Raw genomic sequence first — 24,151 nt, 5'->3', positions numbered from 1 at the left:
TTTCGCATATCATTAGGTTGTCTCTTGCTATTCAAATGGCCAAAAGAGATTTGAAAAACAAGACGAGGGAAGAACAGCAAAGAAAGATGGCGGAAGCAATTGAAGCAGAGGAAGTCAAAGCTCAACAAGGAAAGAGAAAGGTTAAAAAAGGACAAAACAAGACAAAGAAAGCACCTCGTGCAGGCAAGGTTATTGCTACTCGACAGCTGCCTATCAGAGAACGTGGTGAACAAGTAAATTCACGCTCAGTTAAAACTCAGACTCCACCAAAGAAACCTCATTCGCAAAGACAAAGATCAGGTGCCCCACACAATGGTCTGGTGTTGCATCTCACACCGTCACTAGGTGGAGATGATGTTGGAAGGAGGAACAGAAGGAGGCATGATGTAAGGACGCCACCGTCGAAGGAGTCTCGAGTTGAAGCGGAGAGTCCTGTCACTCAGCAGGCTAAGGAGATCAAGAGATTGAGGACAGAATTGAAGGACTATATTGGCAAGATTGAGCAGCTATCTAAGCAAGGTATAATTTGTTGTTGGGCAGTAAATGTGTTTGTGGCCCCTGAACATGTTTAAAACAACACTGCCAAGAGGTTACATAGGAGGTTTTGCTTTGAACATGGTCAGGGGCCAATGACACATGAGGTTTTTCCTGCCCAACGATATCTTTCTTGACAAGTCCCATTAAAATAATTTAGCGTAAATGGTAAAGATTGGATCAACAGAATTTTTAATTCAAAATTACAGAGTCATAATTTTCCCCATACATGTAGAACAATTATAAAATTTTTGGCCCTTATTTCCAAAAATTGTCCAAGTATCAAATTTTGTCAGGATGATATATTTTTTTAAATTTATCCCAAACAGTAAGTGCTGTATTCTGGAATTGTGCAGTCTTGGAAATAAACATTTCTTTAAAATTGAGGTATGGAAAAGATAAAGCCCTTCTGTAAAAGTCTATACCCCTGACAGCCACCTTGCATGAGCTGCTGATATCTTACAATAACGATTTGCATCGCGGTAAATAGCAATCCATTCTTTGTGACTCCAAGCCTATTATTTGCGATGTTTGCAGGGATACTTTCATACCCATTTGTTTACCCCCACCATCTTGAAGTTTTACTTGATTTTAATTTTATATAAAACTAGCGGAACGCCCGCGATCCGCGCGGGCCTCCGCTAGTAAATCGCTGAACAAATTACATGATGATAGAGACTATTTATAGGCCTAGGGCCTAAATGGTGTTTAATACCACGCCGAATTGCTATTACGTAATTTATACTAAATACCCTAAACCATAACCCCGTTAACACATATACCCTAAGATCCATGAAAAGGTTCATAACCTGTCCAAATTCTTATTTTCTTTTTTAGCTCGCTCGCTCTTCTTTCTTTCTTTCTTTCTTTGAAGTGGCGCACGGATGGTACTCCGACCCGCTAACGACGGCGCGATTTCTGCTAGGCAAGTGGATGCATTGGTTGGCTATTAGATGATGATTATGATGTATAGTCTCATACATAATTTATCTTTCCAGCATCTCAGAATGTCCCAAGTGGTGCTAAGTCCAAGGTGGAAGACGTAGATGGCGACGAGGAAGAAGCTAAACGTAAGGCTGTCAGGAAGGCTGAGCAAGCCAGTAGATCAGCAAGGCTTCTGTATTCACTACAACAACAGGTATGCATTAAGGGTGGTCTTAACCTTGATATTACAGTGGAAACTGCAAAATTTTTGGTCTTAAGTATATAAAAGTTTGCATATTTAGAATGGCAAAGACTTGATAAATTCATCTGTGAGGTCAAATTTGGGCCAAATTAATTATTTTTGGCGAAAATCCAAAAAAAACCAAAAAAACGGTTGTCTTGGCCCAAATTTCTCAATCAACGTAACAAAATTAAAAAAAAAAAACTAGATAAAAATGCTCAATTTTCAAAAACATCATAAAAAAAGCCAGATTTTCACCCAAATTTCAAATATTTTGATGAAGTCTGTCAAAATTTTCTACATTGCAGGTGCGTGAAATCCAAGAAGAACTGGGCAAATTAGGACCAGGCCAAATACGACATACTAAAAAGGTGAGTGCTATAGCCTTTAATAAGACAGTGACACAATGGTTGGAGTACTACATGCAGTCCCTAGTTTAATCCCCAGCTTCTCGCTCTCCCTGCATGGTGCGTTCGGAAACCAATCTCTTTGTTTTACTCACTACAGAGCCGTGCAATGAACAGATTGGCTGCAGCACATCGTGGAGCAGTGAGGGCGCTTCAGACTTTCCTGCATCATCTCCCCGAGCATGCAGATGCCGACAGTGGCCTTCCACCGTTATATCAAGAATTAGCGTTGTTGATAAGACAATTATCTTTGTGCTGTGCTCAGCTGGAGATTGGAGACTCTGGTGTACCTGAAGGAGTATTAAATATTCTAGAACAAGCTAAGGTAATAAGTAAAAGCGGATCAGGTCTGTTGGGTAATTGCGATATATATTGAAGCTTATGTTATAATGTGCACATATGTGACCCCTCGGCACAACTGAGCCCTGAAGTCGCCAATCATCATTTTTGAGATATTCAACCAAAATATTCTGCTTGAAATTAGCTTTAAAATGATGTATATCATGTCTATAGTACTTGACATTTAAGTAGTGAAAAATCAATAAAACAGTCAATAAATCCTTTGTTTCCTATTGTTTATTGTTAAGTTCGATGGAGCATATCTCAATAGTGGCACTGGCGACATCCGGGCTCAGTTGTGCCGAGGAGTCACATATGTGAACTGGGTTGATAAATATTTGTGAGGTAATGTAGATACATAGTAATTCAAACACAAAAAGGAGGGGGCGAAGTGAATTTCAAGGGGGGGGGGACAAAATATAAACATTTCTTGCAAAATCACTGCAAAAAGTGGAAATTATCGTCACTTTTTGTTTTTACAGGAGGGGGCAAGAGTTTCAAGCTTATTTGCATATTGTACTTATATTTTCAGTAATCCACTTTGCAGCTTAAACACAATAACCGATCAACTTCATTATTATGTTTTCAGGGTTATTAGGAGTTAATAAAACCTAATAATGATAATATTGGATGGCTTATTTTGCATGATACCATAACATATCGGATATCAAACTTGGTATTGTGATAGTAGTATGTGGTGGGCTGATGTGCTGTATAGGTTTGCATCATGTTATTTGCATATTTATGATATAAAATTGGATCGATTGAGCCCATATTTATTGGTCGAGCTATGAGTTTTATAATATTGGACGAGACATAGTCGAGTCCAATATTTTAAAACTCACAGCGAGACCAATAAATATTGGGCGTAAAGCATCCAATTTTATCATATTTATGTGTTGGATCTAATATTTTCACACACTTGGATTCATCAAAACATAATTGAGCTCATATATTGCATATTAGTTTTTGTATTTACAAACCTTTGTTATTTACACACCTTGTGTTGGGCAACCTTAATTACGAATCGAGTAATTCTAGTTATCTGTACCTTTAATTTGTTTATTGTCACACAGGGCTTAGAAACTGCCCTAGAACAGCAAATCAAAAGCCCGCCAAGACCGTCTAGAACTACTCGGCATCAGATTAGTCCACCTAGGCCAACTGGAACCACTCACCAGGAGACAAGGCCTCGTAGGAGACTAGCATTTGAACAGCCTACATCTATTGATCATCATGAGGGATTTTCTTCACATGCGCAGTCTGGACAATCCAGGGTTACCTTTGACGAAAGGAAAATGTGTAAGTGTTTGGATTGATTAAAAGATATAATGATTACAAAGCAAATTATATTTGTCCAGAGGTTAAATTTACATGGGGCTCTTTCGAATTCAGTTGAACCAATACACCCCTATAAAGACATGACCTTAATCTTCCACACAGGCCTAGGGAGTGTGAATTTCAAATGGGGCTACCTGAATGGGTGACTCCATTTGAAATCTACAACCTCTGTATGGAAGATTAAGATTATGTCTTTCATAGGGTGTGTGTATGGATTTCAACTTGAATAGCACATTAATTGAATCATATATTATTTTGTTGAAATAAGTAAACTGGCCTCAAAAATAAACTTATAATTTTTCACAAGGTCATATCTTAAATTCCTGTCCATAAAAATGAAAAAAAATTGAACACAGGATTACTTCAATACTCTACTCTAAACACTGTTCAGTAACTAAACAGTTGTCCAACTGATACAACAGCAAAATGCACTGACATGGAACAGCTCCCTGGACCACATTCACAGCCCAATAATTGGCACTCAACACTAGAAATCTGTGAGTAACTGGAATAGTGTGCAACAAGACCTGTTTCTTGAAGAAAGTGTTTGAAAAGCAGAAGCAGCCCCATTCCACATTATTCCACATACTCTTTTTAAATGGAATGCCCCATTGGCGGTCATCCCCTAGGGCTTCAGTTACACTGGTCGGTACTTTTAGGCAGTGATAAGGGAGGACAGCTTTTATGGTCTACTGAGCTCAGCAATGCTTTGCTGTCTTCGATAGCGCATTGTATTGGAGAGGTACCTGGCTTTTATCAAAGCCCAAACCCATAAAAGCCTGTAGCAAACTCTGTCAGGCTCCGCTCAATTGTACACTACGCTCCGATACCATACGTTGACCAAAATATCGATCGAATCAATTTTACGACCATGCCTGAAGTAACAACCCCTTGAAACCAAATTACACCACTTTATGTAAACATAAACTTACACATATTATTGACTTTCTATTGACCACAGACACGACCCCAGATATGCTTATTTAATGACCACTTGAGTAGTTGATGAGTGGGTCGTTATGTACTTACTGAACACAAAGGAAATTGATTATGGTTTTACCATCGACCGTGTTTATAATCCTGCTGCTCTGCTGAACGCTCCGATAGATATCAGCAAACTCGTATACTGTTCGCTTGTTCCTATCAAACGCTCTAGCGTACATGAACCATTATCGAAGACAGCAAAACATTGCTGACCTAAGTAGACCATAAAAGCTGTCCTCCCTAACCAGCACTACAGATGATCGCAGACATTCAACTGAGTGTGATGTCTTGCCAATCGCTCAAAAATTGAGAAAATGAATATGGTTTCTCAAAAGCCACCTGAGTGGTATATATTTTGATACATTTTAAACTACATTTACAGTTTTTGTCAGAAAAGAACGGCACTTGTTTACATTTTGCAAGCGTGCAGAGTATAAACATGGAAGTGGGGTTCTGATTGGCTGAATCAATCGTCTGACAATCGTAGCAACAGATGCGGTAATCTGATTGGCCGATTGTGTGAACCTTGAAGTGAACACATAGCTCCGCGTATGTCACTCAGTAACAGGGCGCTTGCATCAATCTGAGCAAGGGACTGCCGTTCGTCTGAAACCCAGTGTAATCAATTTAGGCCAGCTACAACAGTGTCATCTTCAATAAGGCCAAAAAAAAAAGGTTTGTCTCAAAGCTTGCAGCGTTTGTAAAATCCACGATTTGACAAAAAACAAATGCGGAAATTTTTTTTATTTCAAAAAAAATAAAATTTCCAGAAAAAATGGGCGAAAATCAGACTTTCTTCTCAAAATACCATGAAAAAGAGTCGGAATTAAAAAAAAAAAAAAAATCGCTTTTCGCATTTGTTTTTAAATTTCTCGTGAGCTTTGAGACAAACCTTTTTTTTTGGCCTAAGGACATGTGAGAATCCATATTTGTGACTAAATGCTAGTCTATCTGCAGTGCAGTTTTGATGTGTCTTTTCAAATTTGGAAGGATTATTTATTTTCTGTGTTTCAGTTGATGGCACCCCATCCAAGGATGTCCCAATGCGAGATACAGACACCTACCACATAGCTCCAGGCTCAACACAGGTACCATGGACTGGGGAAAGACTTAGACGAAATGCAGCTATGCATACGGGTGAGTCTGTGTGAGATAAATTTGAGACTGGTTCCCACATAATGAGAGGAAAGTTGCAACAATTTATTTTTGAATTATTGGCCAGATTTGTAATCCCTGGATTATAAGCTATAAAATGATACTAAGGCTGTCAATACTAAACATTTCAATGCCTGGGAGCCACTTAAACGTTTAGAAAAATTGCTAAACATTTAAACGTAAAAAAAGACAGCCTTACGTTTAGCTTCTTCCTCGTCTCCATCTTCATCTTCTACCTTGGACTTAAAACCACTGGGGACATTCTGAGATACTGAAAGATAATATACAAATATTGAATGTTTATAACTACAGTGGTATGAATATTTTCCTGAGGTGAAATATATGGACTGTTCCAGGGTGCAGAGAATAAAGGTTTTTTTTCTTTTCTTTTTTCTTTTTTAGAAGAGTTATAGGGTCATGTATTTTGAGGTGGGACCCAATTGTGTCACATCTTGCAATTTGTCAGTATTTCTGATTATATTTCAAAAAGTTTTCACCCAAACTATGCAAACATATACATTTTTAGAAAGCACATATTATCAGGATTGCAAATCTGTAAAGATTGAGTGGATATACAGGGTGTGCCAAAAATTATACAGGGTGATTCCAGTGAAAAATACCTAAAAAATAACATTTCTTTACCACACCATTATTTTTATGTAGTATATTAAATTGGAAAATAAACTTGATATTTGGAATGCACACAATTATTCCTTTCATTAAATATATAATTTGCACTATACTTGTTCAGTCCATTGTGTTATACAGGGTGTGAAAAAATCATATCTTAAATTGTTTGATTTAATGTAAAGTTTCCCTTTTAAGTTAAAACTGGCATTAATTGTAGCATTTTTGGCTCTAGCGAAGCGTTGGAGCCATCGGCATCAGAACGGATAGGGTTACACATACAGTGTTGGTTTTTATGCTAAGGAATTTTTTGTGCTTGGTTTTAGGTTTTCAAATTGGTTTCTAAGTTTTGCTAAATTATTTTTAATCGATTGCACTCCGATAGAGTTGAAATTCAGTTGAGAAAATGTGATTTTTGGCTAAAAAGCCACCATAACGAGTTATTACTTGGTTCCCTGTGTGCTATAGAGATTATTTTGTCTGTATTTAAATTTAAGTTGCGTGACAATGGCGCAAACCAACGGAAGTTTAACATTAAAATTTCTTAAGATTTTAGTACTCTTAGGTTCAGATTCAAAAGTTATTTTGACTTTCTTAACTTTGTTTAACTATTTCTTTACAATTTAAATAAAGAAATATTTAAGGAATGTCAAAAAAAATAGTCATGAAAATTGTCGAATCTTGAATAAATCGGAAAAAATGAATTTCCAAGTGGACTATTTTCCTTGCATAAGTGCAAATTTTTGCCTTTTCGGTAACGTGGTTATCTCCCAAAGTCCCAATGATGTAATGCGTAATTATCCAATCAGTACTGTCCTTAGAAAATAAGGCCCAAAATGAACCAATCACAGACATCGTAATGAACAGTCTTTGGCAGTGGAACAAGTAAACAAACAACCAAGATGTCTGCCTCCACATGAGCACACATGACAGATGTCGCCGGCGAAATTGCATCACAATATTAAGTCGTATAAACATGGTTAAAACAAATGAAATTAAATATGTCAAAGGACAGATTGTTATCCTATTTGGTAAAAATATCCCAAAGAGAGATCGCAAGGTGTCTGGGATACTAGGAGTAGGAGCAGTACTACCTCTACGATCGATGCAACTTCAAGAAGTCGGAGACGGAAACCACTCGACACTCATCAGCCGTCATGGCATGCTCATGCACATGATGCACTCATGGAATAGTACATCATGGATACATGTACGTATAAAACCCGGGACGTAAACATGGTAAAGTCATAGTATTACTAGCCAATTCTAGTGGAGCAGAAGAAGCAGATGCAACTTTCAGAAGTCGGAGACGGAAACCACTCGACACTCATCAGCCATCATGGCATGCTCATGCACATGATGCACTCATGGAATAATACATCATGGATACATGTACGTATAAAAACCGGGACGTAAACATGGTAAAGTCATAGTATTACTAGCCAATTCTAGTGAATTCAATCACCAAACCAAACATCCTTTTCAATATCAAAAAAAAAAGAAGATTATTAGTACGACGTCCCAAATATTTTCTCAAACATAAAAATATTTAAATGCCCAAAGACAAGTAATAATAATATAATATTGAATAAATTATGCCCACATTACGCAATGTCTATCTGTCTGTCAGTTTACTCCAGAACTCTAGTTTTGAATTTGTACACGTTCTTACGCATTCCATGCTAGAGTGCTTTGCTATTGTTTTTCAGGCAGACAGCGGTGCAATTTTTTGCAGTTTGCACCAGAGGTTCATTCTGTTAATGTTGAAATTAAATTTGGATGAAATCATGAAAGTTATTTCGATGAGTCAACTGCATCTTTTGAGCAAGATTTGCCTTTTTTTGCCGAAGAGTGAAGTGTAATTTTAGCAACTTTTTTGATGCAATCGCCTGTTGTGATCGGCTGTGTTTACTTCTGAACTTCCATTGCTTTACATGGTGTCATTCTTCAGCGAATCCGACTAGATTTTGAATGCAATGGTCTCTAGTCTACAATGTAAAATGTGAAGCTATCGGTGAGCAAATTCTTGGCTGGACTTCTCGAGCAACTGTAGACTGCTTATTTTTTCGGAGACCAGGGGTCGCGTGTTCATCAAACTTGGTGGGTGGGTGCATTCTTGACCCGAGACAGAACAAGTTTGTTTTGGCAAATGGGTCAAGGTCACTCGAGGTCATTTGGGGTCAAATGAGTAAAACTGTCATGGCAAGAATTAGAAACTTAGTGGGTACAGTCAACATTTAGAGCCAAATTTTTGGAAGGTCATTACGGGTCACCAGCTGAGGTCAAATTAGTAAAATTTTAGGGTCACCAGAGGTCACACAAGGTCAAATTAGTAAAAACTTTTTGGACGGGCATGAAATTTGGTGGGTACAGTCAATATATAGAGCCAAATTTTTGGAAGGTCATTTTGGTGTCAACAGAGGTCATCTGAGGTCAAATTAATAAAAACTTGTATGGGCATGAAACTTGGTTGGGACAGTCAACATTTAGAGCCAATTTTTGAAAGATCATTTTGGGGTCACCAGCGGTCATCTGAGGTCAAATTAGTAAAAAGTGTTGGATGGGCATGGCAGGTACAGTCAACATTTGAGTCAACTTTTTGGAAGGTCATTTTGGGGTCACCAGGGGTCATCTGAGGTCAAATGATTAAAAAGTGTTGGACGGGTATGAAACTTGGTGGGTACAGTCAACATTTAAAGGCAAATTTTTGGAAAAGTCATTTCGGGGTCACCAGAGGTCATCTGAGGTCAAATTAGTAAAAACTGTCGTATGGGCATGAACATTGGTGGATACAGTCAACATTTATAGCTAAATTTTGGAAAGGTCATTTCAGGGTCACCAGGGGTCATCTTGAGGTCAAATAAGTAAAAAACTGTCAATGGGCGTGAAGCTAGGTGGGTATCGTCAACATTTGGAGTCACATTTTGGAAAGACATTTGGGGGTCAATAGGGGTCATCTGAGGTCAATGTAGTAAAAACTCTCGGACGGGCATGAAACTTGGTGCTGGTGGGTATGTCAACATTAAGAGCCAACTTTTTGAAAGGTCATTTCAGGGTCACCTGAGGTCATCCAGTGTCTATCTGAGGTAAAATTAGTAAAAACTGTCATATGGCCATGAAACTTGGTGGGTACAGTCAACATTTTAGAGCCATTTTTGAAAGGTCATTTTGGGGTCACCGGGGTCATCTGAGGTCAAATAAGTAAAAACAGTCAGACAGTCAGACAGGCATGAAATTTGGTGGGTACAATCAACATTTAGAGCCAACTTTTTGGAAGGTCATCTTGAGGTCATCTGAGGTCAAATTAGTGAAAACTGTCATATGGGCTTGTAAATAGGTGGATACATCCAACATTTATAGCCAAAATTTTGGGAAGGTCATATCTGGGTCACCAGGGGTCATCTGAGGTGAAATTAGTCAGAACTGTCCTATGGGCATGAAACTTGGTGGGTACAGTCAACATTTGGAGTCAAATTTTTGGAAGGTCATTTTGGGGTCACCAGGAGTCATCTGAGGTCAAATTAGTAAAAACTGTCGGATGGGCATGAAACTTGTTAGGTATAGTCACTTTTTAGAGTCAAATTTTGGGAATGTCATTTCAGAGTCACCAGGGTCATCTGAGGTCAAATTAGTATTAAAGGAAATCTGTACCATAAACTAATCAATGGCTATATAGTTGCAGTAATAATAAAACCGACAAACAGTAAAAGTCCCAAGCTTACATACGTCCAAATTAAGGAGAAATTCTTAATTCCTTACGACGATCAACGGTCAGTTTGCGATCCATGGTGGCGGCCATATTGATACCCGATAACGGTACCTCGATTTTGAAACCAGCGAAATCCGTGCCACAAGCCTCGTCCCTCGTGAACTTTGGTGACACGAAACGAATACTCACAAAGTTCAGATTCAACATTCGTTCAAAAGAAAACGCGACAATTTTTACCCATAAAACTACAGAAGAACATAAAAAAAATGCATTTTAAGTCATATTTATGATCAACAATGTCATTTGAGAACGAAAAGTAAAAACAGCACTAAAAACCAAAATTCGCTGTGGGGTCGCAAATGCCATAGCAACATACGCTCGCCGTGGGTCTGTGTGAAAGGTTACGCTATCGCTGTGGCAGAAGCAGCTATCATGGCGGCTTCCATGAATCGCAGTAACGAAGGATAAAAAGTGCTTTTTCTTTGTTAGAATTTTCCGAAATTCATATAGACCGTCTGGTATGTTTAATTTAGGGTATATAACTATATTAGCCATTGATTAGTTTATGGTACAGATTTCCTTTAACTGTCATGAAACTTGGTGGTACAGTCACCCAACTAGAGCCAAAGCCTTATTCAGACTAACACTATTCTTGACATAGGCCTACTCGCCTGTATATTATATTTTTATCCGTTTTGGCCCATTTGGACTCGCTTCCCCCCGTTTCGATCCATGTCGCTAATTCCCTAAAATGATTGATGTATCATTGTATGCTCTGCAAATGGGATAGCTACCAATCTACCTGTTGGGGGAATGTGATCTGTCACATTATACTCAAATGATATTTCACCTGTTGCCCATTCGACTCCAAGAACAATTACTTTCACTGTCACCAAAAAGCGCAGAGCCACAGCGCCATTGGTGCTCTTGTTAAACAAATGTTCTTTAAATTTAGAAATATATTCAAAATAGTTTAAAGAATCACAATTATAATATAACATAAATATCTTATTCCCATACAGGGTGTTCCAAAAATAAATGTACAGTGAATAATTTTTAACAATACACAACCTGGATTTTTGACACAGTAGAATGTGTAGTGATATACATAATTGAAAATAACCAAATACAAAATATCAAAGTAAACAATTTTAAAGTCAACAACAACAATAATATACAAGGTGTAACATAAGATAATCACAAACATACAGAGTGTTCATAACACCATTATTTGCAAAACACTTCCCAAAGTAATTCTGATGATATTTCTGCATTGAAACACTGCAACATATTTCAGTATGGTCTTCATTTTTCAGCAGGAATTCATCTTGCCCTTTACCAGGTGATAATTCTAATGCACAGTATATTAAACTACCATATGGAATTATGGCATTCCTTGTATCACGCTTGAAGACTAGTTCTTTCCGTGTTGATCTTTTATATTCAAGGTAATGGCCCTTAATCACTTTTGAGCCTTCTTAAAAGCTATGTCCAAAATCAGACTTTTCCTCCTGGAGAAGGCTTTCTACACCCTCGGAGTTGACATGGATGAGGAAATAGTCAAACATTGAGTGTGTGTCCAGTTTTATGGCAACTATTGAGTCCTGTGTTGCCATGCTGCGAGACTTGCCAAAGCAGGACTTTCAATGAAGTCTAGTGGCACGCTAGCTTCATTTTCAGTTGTATCAATGCTATCATTATCATGGTCACTGGAATCATCTTCTGATGATTCTGAAGCTTCCACTGTGGAACCAGTAACGAGAGATACAGTTTTGAAGTTTTGCGCCAAAGCCTTTTTAACACAAGCATCCTAGTTTTGCTCGATGCACTTTGGACAATAGCAGGTCAGTTATCGGACTTCCAACTCTCCCCTTGTTCCAAGTGAACGTATACAATGGATGCCTTGAATTCCTTTGATGCCACTGTTGTCAATTTCACGACTGCGGTTCACCTCCTCCTTTCTAACAAAGAAAAACCGTTTTGCGTGAAGGGTTGTTGGGTTTGCTTTGGTGCCTGCACTTACATGCTTTGGCTCAATATATTAGTTTTTCAAAAATCATACAGAGATTCTGTTCAGTTCAGTTCAGTTCAGTTTATTTCATCCATTCAAAATACATGTTAACATAATACAGAATAATATTTTCTTTTATAAAATAGTGTGGAACATTTTAAATTATATGACAAAAGTATGAGAAACAGAGGATGAGGATGCCACCAAGCGCACAGCGTGATGTTGTGGCACCCTATACATAATGTTTCAATTTTACAATAAGCAAAACAAAATTTAATACATTAGGAAAAAAACGAACAAAGACAAACATGCCTTGTAAGTAGAGAAAATACAAGATTTGCCAATGCAAAATTCAAAGTATACAATGCATATTAAATAAGAAATGATTTTATAACCAGTAGGCATATCTAGAATATTAAGTCATTTTAGGCAATTTCCAAAATATTACATGAAAAAGATACATCGTAAATGTAACAAGTATTGGATATAGGCCTACAACCTTGAAAACAAAACATGCATGCAGAGATTCTGCATCGGTGATGGTGGCATTGTATTTTATCACTGCATTGCGTGCTTGTGTTTTCACTGCTCCAGCTGCTGAGTCCACTTCAGATTTCCCATGACCACTAGCTGAAAAACTTGCAGTAAATTCATCAATGCCGAGATTATCAAGTGCAGTGGAGACGTCCATCATCGTGCACCTACTCTTGTATTGGGTAGCACAGTTGTCTGTTCGTTGATGGGTAGATGTTACAGTACAGTTCATCGCGTGGATCTGAGGCTTGATAACATTAACCCAACAATGGTGTACAAAATGCACATCATGTTTCAAGTCATCTGAAATCATGATCCAGTATTCTTTCACAAGCCAACAGCCAACACTCTTCATGTAAAGATGCTATATTTTTGGCTCTGTAGTTTTGATATTTTGCTTGCTACCTTGGTTTAATTATTTGCTATGATTTGATTAAATTTTATGCTTTAGTTTCAATTCTTTGCTGTATATATATTTTGTTGTTTGTCCCTGAGGAAGGGCAGTTTATCTGCTCGAAACGTCGGTTATATTTTTGTTAACTTTGTCTACCATCCCTGTGGTTTTGGATTTTTTTTCTAGTGCAGTAACAGTGTACACCATTCTGGTTTACATACAGCATTAGTTTTTATCTTGTCTTTGTCTTTGTTCCCCACACCAAGTTGGTATACCTGGCTCGAATCTTTCTGCTTGAATAACAAGTAATTTAAGGCCTATAACTTGCTTTTTGGTCCAAAATATTTTTTTTTTAAAGTACATTTAAATGGCCAATTTTTTTACTGTTTACTGTTTAGCCCATTAAAGGGAAATCGATAGCCTTAAGGGTAGACGAGGTATTGTTGGTCAAAGCAACCTGAAAATCGATTTTCGTTATCTAGATCAATATATTATTGAAAATTAACACCTTGATGTTTTGCAAAAGTTCATTCTACAAATCGTATACTTTGCAAACTTGCTTAATTTATTGTTGTCAGTGAGTTATGTATGTTTTACAAAAAAGTGTTGTTGTTTCAGACCTCTTTATAATGTAACTCAAGAACGCAGCACCTATAAAAGTATATCTGTGATATTTTAATTCTTCTACACGCTTGCTATGAATTGAGCGATGCAGTTTTTGCCAAAGCTCACTACCATTCGTAAGATGCTGTGAACTACCAAATCACAACAGTTTAAAATAATTAATAACCTTAATATATGCAACTTACCATGGTTGCTTCCTCGCTTCGTATTCAAAAGTCAATATTTCAATGAAGAATTGCTTTGTTTTCTGTTGTGTTCTTTACCATATCTCCTTTTGGTTCATTTACGCTCACTTTATGAGAACAGGTCTCATCAACTATACTTTGATCAGCCCATAATCGACGGGCCTTATAACATCGCGGATTAATATCAAAATATTTTATTTCAAGAATTGTCTTGTGACATCTCGCCAGAAGCATCACAAATTATTAATTCAAGTCCTATACTTAGCTTTCTTTAACACACAAAATATAGACCAGACTGGTCAACTAACATAACTCTTAACGTGGGTCTACTTTTTGGCGTAGTGGTAAAAGCCTAACATTTCCCGCCTATTAAGCCTGATCAAACGATAATCGGTTAATCTTGACCCTATAAAGCTAATCCTCAAATCTACTCCTTACCATAAACCTAACCCTGAAATCTATTCTGAATCCTTATATCTGTTGCACTTAATTCCAACGTCTTGTCTTATTGTTATATCAAGGATTGAGAGCCAGAAAGCCTCAACTCACAATCACCTGCTCCCACAAAATGAGCATAAAGTCGCCAGGGCACTTAGAAGATACAGTCCATTAATCATGACAAAATTCAATAGAAAACAAAAGACATTGCGGAGGAAATATTGATTTTTGACCAACTTTATGCTCATTTTGTGAGAGCTGGTCATAGTGAGTTACGGCTTTCTGGTTCTGAACCCTCGATACCATTTTACTATTTTAGCAACACCAGGCACTCCAGAGAGGAATGCTATCATGAGAGCAGGTCTACAAGCTTTACTTAGGGCTGGAGCTGACAAATCCATATCACAGCCAATCAGAAACCCTGTTGCAACAAATACCAATCCTAGCTCTCAGCCAATCAGAAACCATGTAACAAATAATGTGGATGTGTGGCCCAGCTCTCAGCCAACCAGAACACAGAACAGGAAACCAGCAGCCAAGAAACGACCGTTGCCCACTGGTAGGAGCTTGTTACTTCCAGCTAAGCTTAAGGTATGGATATGTTTATGGACTAGAAACAACATATACTAAAGATAATTTTGTAATTTGTTTGTTTGTATTTTGTTCCTATCATGTGACATATAGGGCTATTCCATTTGAAATCCATACACCCCCTGTGGAAAATTTAATCTTAATCTCCTACCCAGGGGTGTAGATTTCAAGTGGAGTCACCCATACAGGAAGCCCTATTTGAAATTCATACTCCCTGTGTGGACGATAAGGTCATGTCTTCCATAGGGGGTGTATGGATTTACATTGGTAAATAGAGATTTTCTTTTGTCCATTTCAATAGAATATCACCTTATTTTGTCAGGAATGCAAATTGTCGGGCATTTGCCTGATTTCAATCATTTTGTTACTCCAAATTTTGACACAATGACTTATTTTCAGCCCGTTTTGAGGCTTTTTATAACCCAAATTCACACACTTTTTCCTGCATTTTCCTGTAGTCACTTCAGGCCACTTACATCTTCTCTATTTTGTGTATATTTGCACACATGACGAAAGATTGGTTGAAATAGAAAGTCGAGATTTGCCTATCAGTGCATTGGATGCATTTTCTAGAAATAAGGAAATGCTTTGAGCATGTTTTAAACAGATTAATTGAGTAGGGTAAAGTACACTGATCAATATGCCTTTTGTTTGAAGCAAATCGGACATACGGTTTCTATAGTACATCAAATTATATTTTCTTTGTATCTTATTGTTTTTATCAATAATCAATATAGTTAATGAGCTAAAAGGACTGTAAAGGCTCATTAATATGTAATTTTTTTTATTATTTTGCTAAAAATCAATGCATAAATGTTCATGGTACTTTTATTTTGCATACTTTTGCCCTGAAACTTGGTCAAAGTGTTTCTAATATGTTCTAATGTATTATATAGTGAATCCGCCCCCTCATTTGCATATTTGCATAATTAATGAGCTAATTTGCATAAATGCTAATTAATTATGCAAATTAGGGCGGCTAGCTCATTAATTATGCATAAATTATCTGGAAGTCATTAGGAACACTTTGACCAAGTTTGAAACCAATATTCTGTTAAATAAAAATGTTATGAACATTTATGCATTGATTTAGCAAAATATTGGCAAAATTACATATTAATGAGCACTTTCAAGTCATATTAGCTCATTAACTGTATTGATTATTGATAAAAACAATACAATACAAAGACATTTAAAATGTATGTATTATGAAAACCGTATGTCCGATTAGCTTCAAACAAGAGGCATATGGATCAGTGTTCTCTGCCCTACTCAATTAATATGTTTAAAACATAAATAGAGCACTTCCAAAATGGGTCCAGAACCACCTTAAGCATAGTGCTATTTCAGGTGTTAGAGTGTAATGAGTGATTATTATTATACTATTTGCTTTCAGGCTGATAGAGAACGGCTTCAAAGAAGTAGAGCAGCTCTCAAAGATGCACACTTTACCATGGCAACCAAATCATCCATCGCTAAGCAACAACCAATCAAAACCACTCAGGGAGATAAAGAAGAGGAACCAGGCACTCCACCTCGTGCACCCAAACCAGCATGGACCCCGCCAGGAACACCAAGAAGTTTTCATAAAGCATCAACCCCAAGGAAGGATGAACCTGACAGTGATGAAGAAAATGAAGAGCCCACTGCAAGGTCACAGCCAAGGTCACCTAGGTCATTCCCAAGGTCATCACCAAGGTCACCAAGGTCAAAAGATCATAGTTCAAGGGTTCATTTTAAGGTGGATGATAAAGATGGAGGAATGAGAGGATTAAATGTTGAGATGACGGAGAAGGAGATTGCACGGCAGTCGTGGCTGGACACGGAAGTCTCTCGTAGGGTAAGAATTTACAATTTTATGAGATTTTAATGTTAAGTCAATATTAGCCACGTTTCTCCTTGATTAAATTTTAAAATAAAGCAAAACTAGACAAAACAGATTAACAATGCTAGTTATCAAATTTATTTTGTTAGCTTCATGAGCTTGATGAGCTTCGCAAGGCAGAGATGACGCAGATAGAGAGGTTACGCCAAGACCTAACCCAACCTTCCAGATGGATTAATGATGCGGAGAAAGCCATCAAGGAGAGACTACAACCTATCATTAACCAGGCTAAGGTGAAATTGGGCTATTCCAGATGAAATCCATACACCCCGTATGGAAGACATGACCTGTCTTCCACATACGGGGTGTTGATTTCAAATGGAGTCACCCATTCATAGTCATAGCTAGCAGAGTTTGAATGCTAGGTGTCAATTAACTGAAACCAAAACTGGACACTTAAATTTGATTTGAAGTAGTGCATTCTGCATTGCCCATAACCACCAGTAGTTATGACCTAGACCATGTGATGACTGAATAACTGACTGCTCGTATCGTGACGGACTTTTGAATATATTATTGCGAGACTTTGGTTGTAAACCTTATCATCAATGTGAAACGTTTGGTGTGACATTTTAATTATAAGTATGTGAAACAGATCACTGTTGATGGGGCACTTTCAACTTGCAACTTTTCATCTTCTTTTTTTCCTTTTTGCCACTAGGAATTATCTGAAACACATGGTAGAAAAACACATATGGAATCACAATCAGTTGGTGGGCAGCTGTCTCAAAAAGCTTTAGAAAAGGTAAGAAAATGCATGCAATCCCTCCTGCCTTCCCCCTCCTGCCTTCCCCTCCTGCCTTCCCCCTTCCTGCCTGCCCCCCCCCCCACCTTCCAAACTTTGTGGGGTGTTTACAATTACTAAGGAAAGTTTCATTGTGTATCCTTGTTGCACACACTATGTGACAAACGCAACATTAGCAGAGCTAGGTGTTATGGTGCTCTGGGGCAAGTATACACAGTGGTGCCCCTCCCCAATTCCTTAAACAATTGCGCACAGAGCATGCAAAAATGTGCACAAATACCACTAATTTGGTTATATTCAAGTTGAACTTTGATCTTAAAACAGTCTGTCAAATGACTATTTTATGTTTGATATATGTGCAAAACTTTTGTTTCATCGCTTGGAGGGGGAAATTAGTCTATTTGTCATCCCCCAAGACGGCTACCCGTTGCCCCGCTAGCTATGCCAGTGAAACATAAAACAGGTCTAGAGATGCACATACAGAGATGAGCAATGGGGACATACAAATGCGCAATTATACTGTATACCTACAGAATATTCAAGGCAAAGTGAATCTCAGTGCCAAAGGTAATATTTGGCTATTCCAGTTGAAATACATAATTATACTCCTTATGGAAGAGTAGACATGACCTTAATCTCCCACACATGTACATCCCCTGTGTGTGAGATTAAGATCATGTCTTCCATTTTGGGTGTATGGCAGAAATTCAACTGGAATATAGTCAATTTGATGATTATGAGACAATTTTTCTGCTGTTATTGTCCAGGCTTCCAACCAGGGTGACCTTTTAAGCGACCTTATCTTGGAGGAGATTTTAGAAGATACAGCAAGAGAGATGGAGAGGCTTGATCACAGGGGTGATGTTGAGAAACAAGCACAGCAGATGCAGGATGCGCCAACTGTTGAGGGCCTCCTTCAAACACTGGACATTATGGAGGTAAGAAAGCAAACCAAAAAGAAATTTATATTCAACAACTCTTCCTATACCTTTGTACAGGAGCCAACCGTTGTTAATCCGTGATGAATACACACTTTTCCAGTAGCGTATACGCGAACGCAAGGTAACGCGTACGCATTACGCATGAGCGCGTAAAATTCGTCATGCCTGGAACTTATGCATAAACACTTTCTTATTATCTTATCAACGTAACAGCTAAACATTACCGCTTTATTCTTTAGTTTGATTGCTGATATCAACAGAGAAATAATCGATCTTCTTGTAAGGTTGAGTGGCAATGACAAGCGGATATTCGAATGAAAGAATCATGTGAATTAGGCGATTTTAGCTTGTTTTCGTTGTTGAAAGGATTCAATCATGTTTCACCGTTGTTCATCACCGATTAACAACTCGCGTCAGCGTCTGAGTGGTTTACCGCTCGGGCAGCTAAAGCTGCCCTCGCGAAGTAAACCACTCAGACGGCGTGGACGCATCGTTGTTAATCAGTGATGAACAACGGTGAAACATGATTGAATCCCTAAGTATACATATATTATGAGTGTGACATTCAAAATCAAAATATATTCACAAAGTGAAATATTGATTGCTCCATTTCAAGAGCCAGCGAGCAACCATACAACTGTGTCCGAGATTTTTTATTTCAAAAGTGACAGTTAATATTTAGAGGTTAATAACTGTGCATCGGTTATTTGGAGGGCATTGTGAAAATTTTTAACATTTTGCCTTTGGAACCGAGGAATATCCCGATATTCCGAGGTCCAAAGCAAAATGTTTAGATTTTTCACAATGCCTGACATATTACCGATGCAAAGTTATTAACCTCATTCATTTCGTCACTTTGATCTTTTAACTTTAAAAAATAACACAAAATGTTCCTCAAAAGTTTGAAATTGTTTATTTTTACATCTATCTTCCCTTTCCCAAAATCGATCAGGCTAAAACAAGACGACCAATAACAAAAGTGCGTATCAGAATCTGTGCAATTATGGTAGCATGCAATCCAAATACGGCAGCCAGCGTGTGCGCAGTTTCTTGGACGCACAATACGGCGCATGCGGAGGTCAATTGTGTGCGACATTAGAACAATTATGCATTTTGCGGTCAATTGTGAGATATTAATGACCTCGATTTGCGTTCTCGTTTTCGCAAATAATAAAATAGGATTGATCGCACGCGTCATGTTTATTAATGAGGTTGTGAATTGTTTTTATCCCCTGACTTAAGCCATAAAGGGGGATCTTGCAATGGTGTATTCCTTTTGTGTGCACATGTTTATGTGTGTACATTGTATGTTCCATTTTGGTTACGTTTTTCTTTTACACCAAGTAGGGGGCAGCAGGGCCAGAGGTTCTCATCTGATTTTCAGCACAAAATATGCTAAAGTAGCTGATTTGCATAATTTATGCATATCGTTAGGTTTTAATTTTGTCCCCAATTATATCGAGATCTGTATGGGGTACACTGACGTAACTTGGTAGGGGGAGCATTGTCAGAGGTTTGAACTTCTGCGAAGTACACAAACAATCTAGCTCAATGTGAGTAGCCATCCAAAAATAATAGTTAAAGGCCCAAATTGGAAAACATCATTTCCTGAGTAAGATTAATTCACCTCGAAGGCAACGATAGTCTTTCAAATGGACTAACTTTCTCCAAGGCAATCCAATATGCATGAATAATTTGGACTACAACTGGTAATCTACTGGTCTGTTTATACTCTCACTCTAGCTGTGGCTTTTTAAAATGATTAAAATAATATTTTTGTCTCAATTTGTCTGCACATTCATTTGATTGATTGATTGATTGATTGATTGATTGATTGATTGATTGATTGATAAGGCTGAAGAGGAAGCAATCAGGAGAAGATGGAAGAAAGTGAGTTATGCAGACTCTAACACAGATGGACAATCACACAAACATCAAAGGCAGGAAGACCCAGTGGATGGTGTAAGAGATGACTGGATGGCCAGGTGCGCCACTGGATGGAGCTTTATTAGAAAGGTAATACGCACTGTTGAAAAGTTATTTTCAGGTTTTTAGGAACTTGAATTCTTGGCAATTTGTGTTTAATATGAATCAGCAACTCATTCATGACATACTAGAGTAATTGCATATTCATACAACACATGCATACCACATGCAGTGTATAGACCTTTTTCCTTGATGTCACCGATCAATATCAATATTGGATCTGACATTTGAACCTGTCATGCATGATTGCAAAATATCTCACCAGTGCACACTCACTGTTGCGCATAGTGACCATGGCAGCCTTCCATAACATTTGTCTTGCTGTAATGTAGGCAAACTGGATAAACAAAACAAAGATTGACTATCGAATAGCATCACATTTTTACACCTTTTTTTCTTTCTGTGTTTTGTAAGATCAAAAAAATGCAGGTTTTAAATAGTAGTGTGAAAGCTGACCTTAAGTAGACAAAATAAACAGTGCAGTGTATAATGTTGGACATAAGATTGCATCCACATGTGATTCACTCATGCTGTTTCTTCAGATCTAAATCCTTTATCATTGCCTTGAATGGAGCATAAGCCCCTCTTCCCAAAAAAGTTATTTGATTGTCCTCAGCCGACCGACCTTAATCTGGAAATATGGAAAAAACAATTTGATTTTACTGAATACTAACCCTAATTTTCGAAATTCCAGAAAAAAACTTCTTTTCCTTTCAAAATTTTTGACATTCTGAAAAGATTTAAAAACAGTAAAGAAATATCCCAATTCACACCAATTTGGCATTGGAGGGGATCTTTGGACAATCATCTGGCCTAACATTCGTGTACAGGATCGTATGCAACTGCTTGAATTTTTGCCTGTACAACAGTAAATTTCTTATATTTTATGAGTCATGAACGACTGTCTTGTTACAATAATTATGATACCAATTTTAATATTGATTAAATGACTTCATAGAAAAAACCTACACACATTACATGTATTTTCAATATCATTTACTGTTAAACATGTGCAGGTTATCAGGTGACGTTCCTCGCCAGCATACGTCCATCACAGTCACAAACGTCTCACATAGACACCAAGATGGCCCACACGATCCTGAACCCAAGTTGCCTTATTCCGCCACAGAAGATGCCAGCACAAGATGGGCACAAACAAGAAACCATCCAAAACCAAGAAGCATGGAGTTTACCACTAGGGAGAGATACCATGAGGGTGATAGCACAAGGGAAGGTTACCTGCAAAGACAATCAGATGTGGGTGTTAGAACATTAGAAAGACCAAAGTATTCATTGTTTGTGTCAATGGAGAGTAGGAAGAGGATAGACCAGTATAGAGAGAGATTTGACCGCCATTTGAAGAGAAAATCGCATGAAACGATCGGGACATTTGATCCATGGTCAATGTGTGACGAGTAAGTAGATGAAATTTGAATTTTTATAGACCTTTATATTACACAAAATGTCAAGTGTAAGTATACTGCTCAAGTTTTCATCTTTCTTGAAAGTTTTCTTAACCCTAACCCCCTCTGGGCTTTTTCGCAACGGGAAGGGAAAGAAGGAAGGAATAAAAGGAGAAAACAAAGAAAAAAGCTGTTTGCTCTGGGTGGGATTCAAACCCGAGACTCCTCGCATGCCAAGCACTGGGTCGGCGACACCTTGCCACGGGTCTTGGGCTTCGCTGGCCAGCGAAACCGTGCCTATATATCACTCAGGGCGATTGCGTCATCACACCACGTGGGATGCACGCACGAACAGCGCATATATCAAGTAGTATTTTGTAGTACTTGGTCCTGTTAGGGTTAAGGTATATATAAGGTACATGTATGTGACCAAGCATTAGCTATAATTTGATCAACTTGTAATCAGCAGGAATGGTTATCACACACTATATGGTTTCTTTCTTTTTTTCCCATTTATTTCATTTTCAGATTAGCGGATGAAATTCTGGATGAAATCTTAGAGCAAGTAACGACACAAGTAGGTGATATCATGTCAAGCTGTGTGGATGACCTCTATAAGGCAGAGTTTGATGTGACCTCTTCACCTTTGAACTCATATGGGACTTCCAGATAAGGTTGTACCACAACAGTCGATTCAGTGGACATATTTGAGGCTGTTGTAAAAATGGGAATTCTGCACACTGTCAATTCTACCTGCAAATTATCTGTCTGTCAGTATAACTTTATGTCTCGCAACAAAATAGCTGGTATTGGGGGAAGATGACAGTTTAAACAGACGTGTTGTTAAATTGAATACCTGAGTGGAAGAAGGGCCCAACTCCATCAAAACTGTTTTTGAGATATTAAGGAAAAACTTAATATTTGGAAAAGTTTTATAGACAGAATGCTGTCATCTTCAGGGGACCTTTAACACATGAATATACAATATTACATACATTCAAAATTATATATGATGTTTCCATGGCAACGGTACAGGTCTTAATACAAGCTGGAGTTGGGCCCTTCTTCCACTAATATACTGTAAGTGCCACTTCCGTAACCAGATGTGTTATAAAAAGCTACAGAAATTTGATAATTATCCATTAGTTGCACATGTGATATGTTAGCAAGAAAGTTTATTGTAGTGAAAAGCAGTTTTCATGGATGAACAAAATTCCACTTTAACCCAATATTTGTGGAAGAAGGGCCCAACTCCATGGAGTTGGGCCTTTCTTCCATGAAAACCATGATTAAGTGTACGTGGAAGACTATTTAGAGAGTGGATTTTGGCTCATCTTTCACACACAAGGAAGAACTGTCTGCTGGCAATAAAATGCTGGGTCTAACTCATTTTTGTAAAAAATTGGAGTTGGGCCCTTCTTCCACTCAGGTATTCAATTGTTTACTGGAATCGCATTCTTGCAGTGGCTACTCTTATTAGCACCTTGCCAGGTCCATAACCAGGACTGGGAGGGGGGGTGATTTTGAAAAAGTGGACCGGGGTGGGGCAGATATTGATAAAAGTGGACCTTTTTTGACTGAAAACATAAAAATCTCTATTTTTTGCTTGCTACTCAAGCAAATGGGTCTTTTTGGGTCAAAGAAGAGGGATTTGGGTGATTCACCCCCTCCCAGTTATGGGCCTGCACCTTACTAAGGTCTAAACAAGGGGTCTGTGACCTAGTCCATTCAAGGTTATGGGCTTAAATTGTGGAGTTGCCAAACTACAAAGTAATCTTGCCAAAGGGTTTGACTTACAAGAATTGGGGTCACGTTAAAGGAAATATGTTTGGAAACCCCCAGTCCAAACTAAAATAGACCCCAAACTTTGATTCTGTGAACTGTGCCTGGTTTAAAGGCACCAGAGCCAAATTTGTTTGATTGTTGGATTGACCGTCAGTGCTGCTTTAATGCTTGTTTTTAATGAACTATCCACTAATTAATGAGAAAATATGAGCTTCAAATTCTGATCTTCAAAATCTCAGTTTTTATGAAGAAAAATGGGTGATGAAGCTGTCAATCAAGTCACACTAATATCAAAGTGAAAATGGAGGTTTAAAAACTACTTCTGAAACCAGCCGCCTATTCTTGTGTTGCATTTTGATTCAAATCAC

The 24,151-nt window shown here is 37.9% G+C and overlaps 1 protein-coding gene across 1 annotated transcript in view; it reads left to right on the top strand.

Annotated features, from left to right (window-relative positions):
* LOC140146427 (uncharacterized) overlaps positions 1–21,763 on the top strand; it is a 28,261-nt gene extending 6,498 nt beyond the window's left edge. The window contains 13 exon segments of the mRNA XM_072168271.1: positions 17–519; positions 1,533–1,672; positions 2,008–2,070; positions 2,207–2,431; positions 3,522–3,747; positions 5,785–5,907; positions 14,767–15,038; positions 16,435–16,878; positions 17,013–17,156; positions 17,585–17,668; positions 18,436–18,606; positions 20,464–20,625; positions 21,612–21,763. Of these exon segments, the coding sequence (XP_072024372.1) occupies positions 17–519; positions 1,533–1,672; positions 2,008–2,070; positions 2,207–2,431; positions 3,522–3,747; positions 5,785–5,907; positions 14,767–15,038; positions 16,435–16,878; positions 17,013–17,156; positions 17,585–17,668; positions 18,436–18,606; positions 20,464–20,625; positions 21,612–21,623 (2,569 nt within the window). The 3' untranslated portion in view covers positions 21,624–21,763.
* Positions 21,764–24,151: the final 2,388 nt, after the last annotated feature.

Source organism: Amphiura filiformis, chromosome 2, assembly GCF_039555335.1.
Source record: "Amphiura filiformis chromosome 2, Afil_fr2py, whole genome shotgun sequence".
Taxonomy (NCBI): domain Eukaryota; kingdom Metazoa; phylum Echinodermata; class Ophiuroidea; order Amphilepidida; family Amphiuridae; genus Amphiura; species Amphiura filiformis.
The sequence above is the reverse complement of the archived record's forward strand: the minus strand, read 5'-3'. Positions and strand labels throughout refer to the sequence as shown.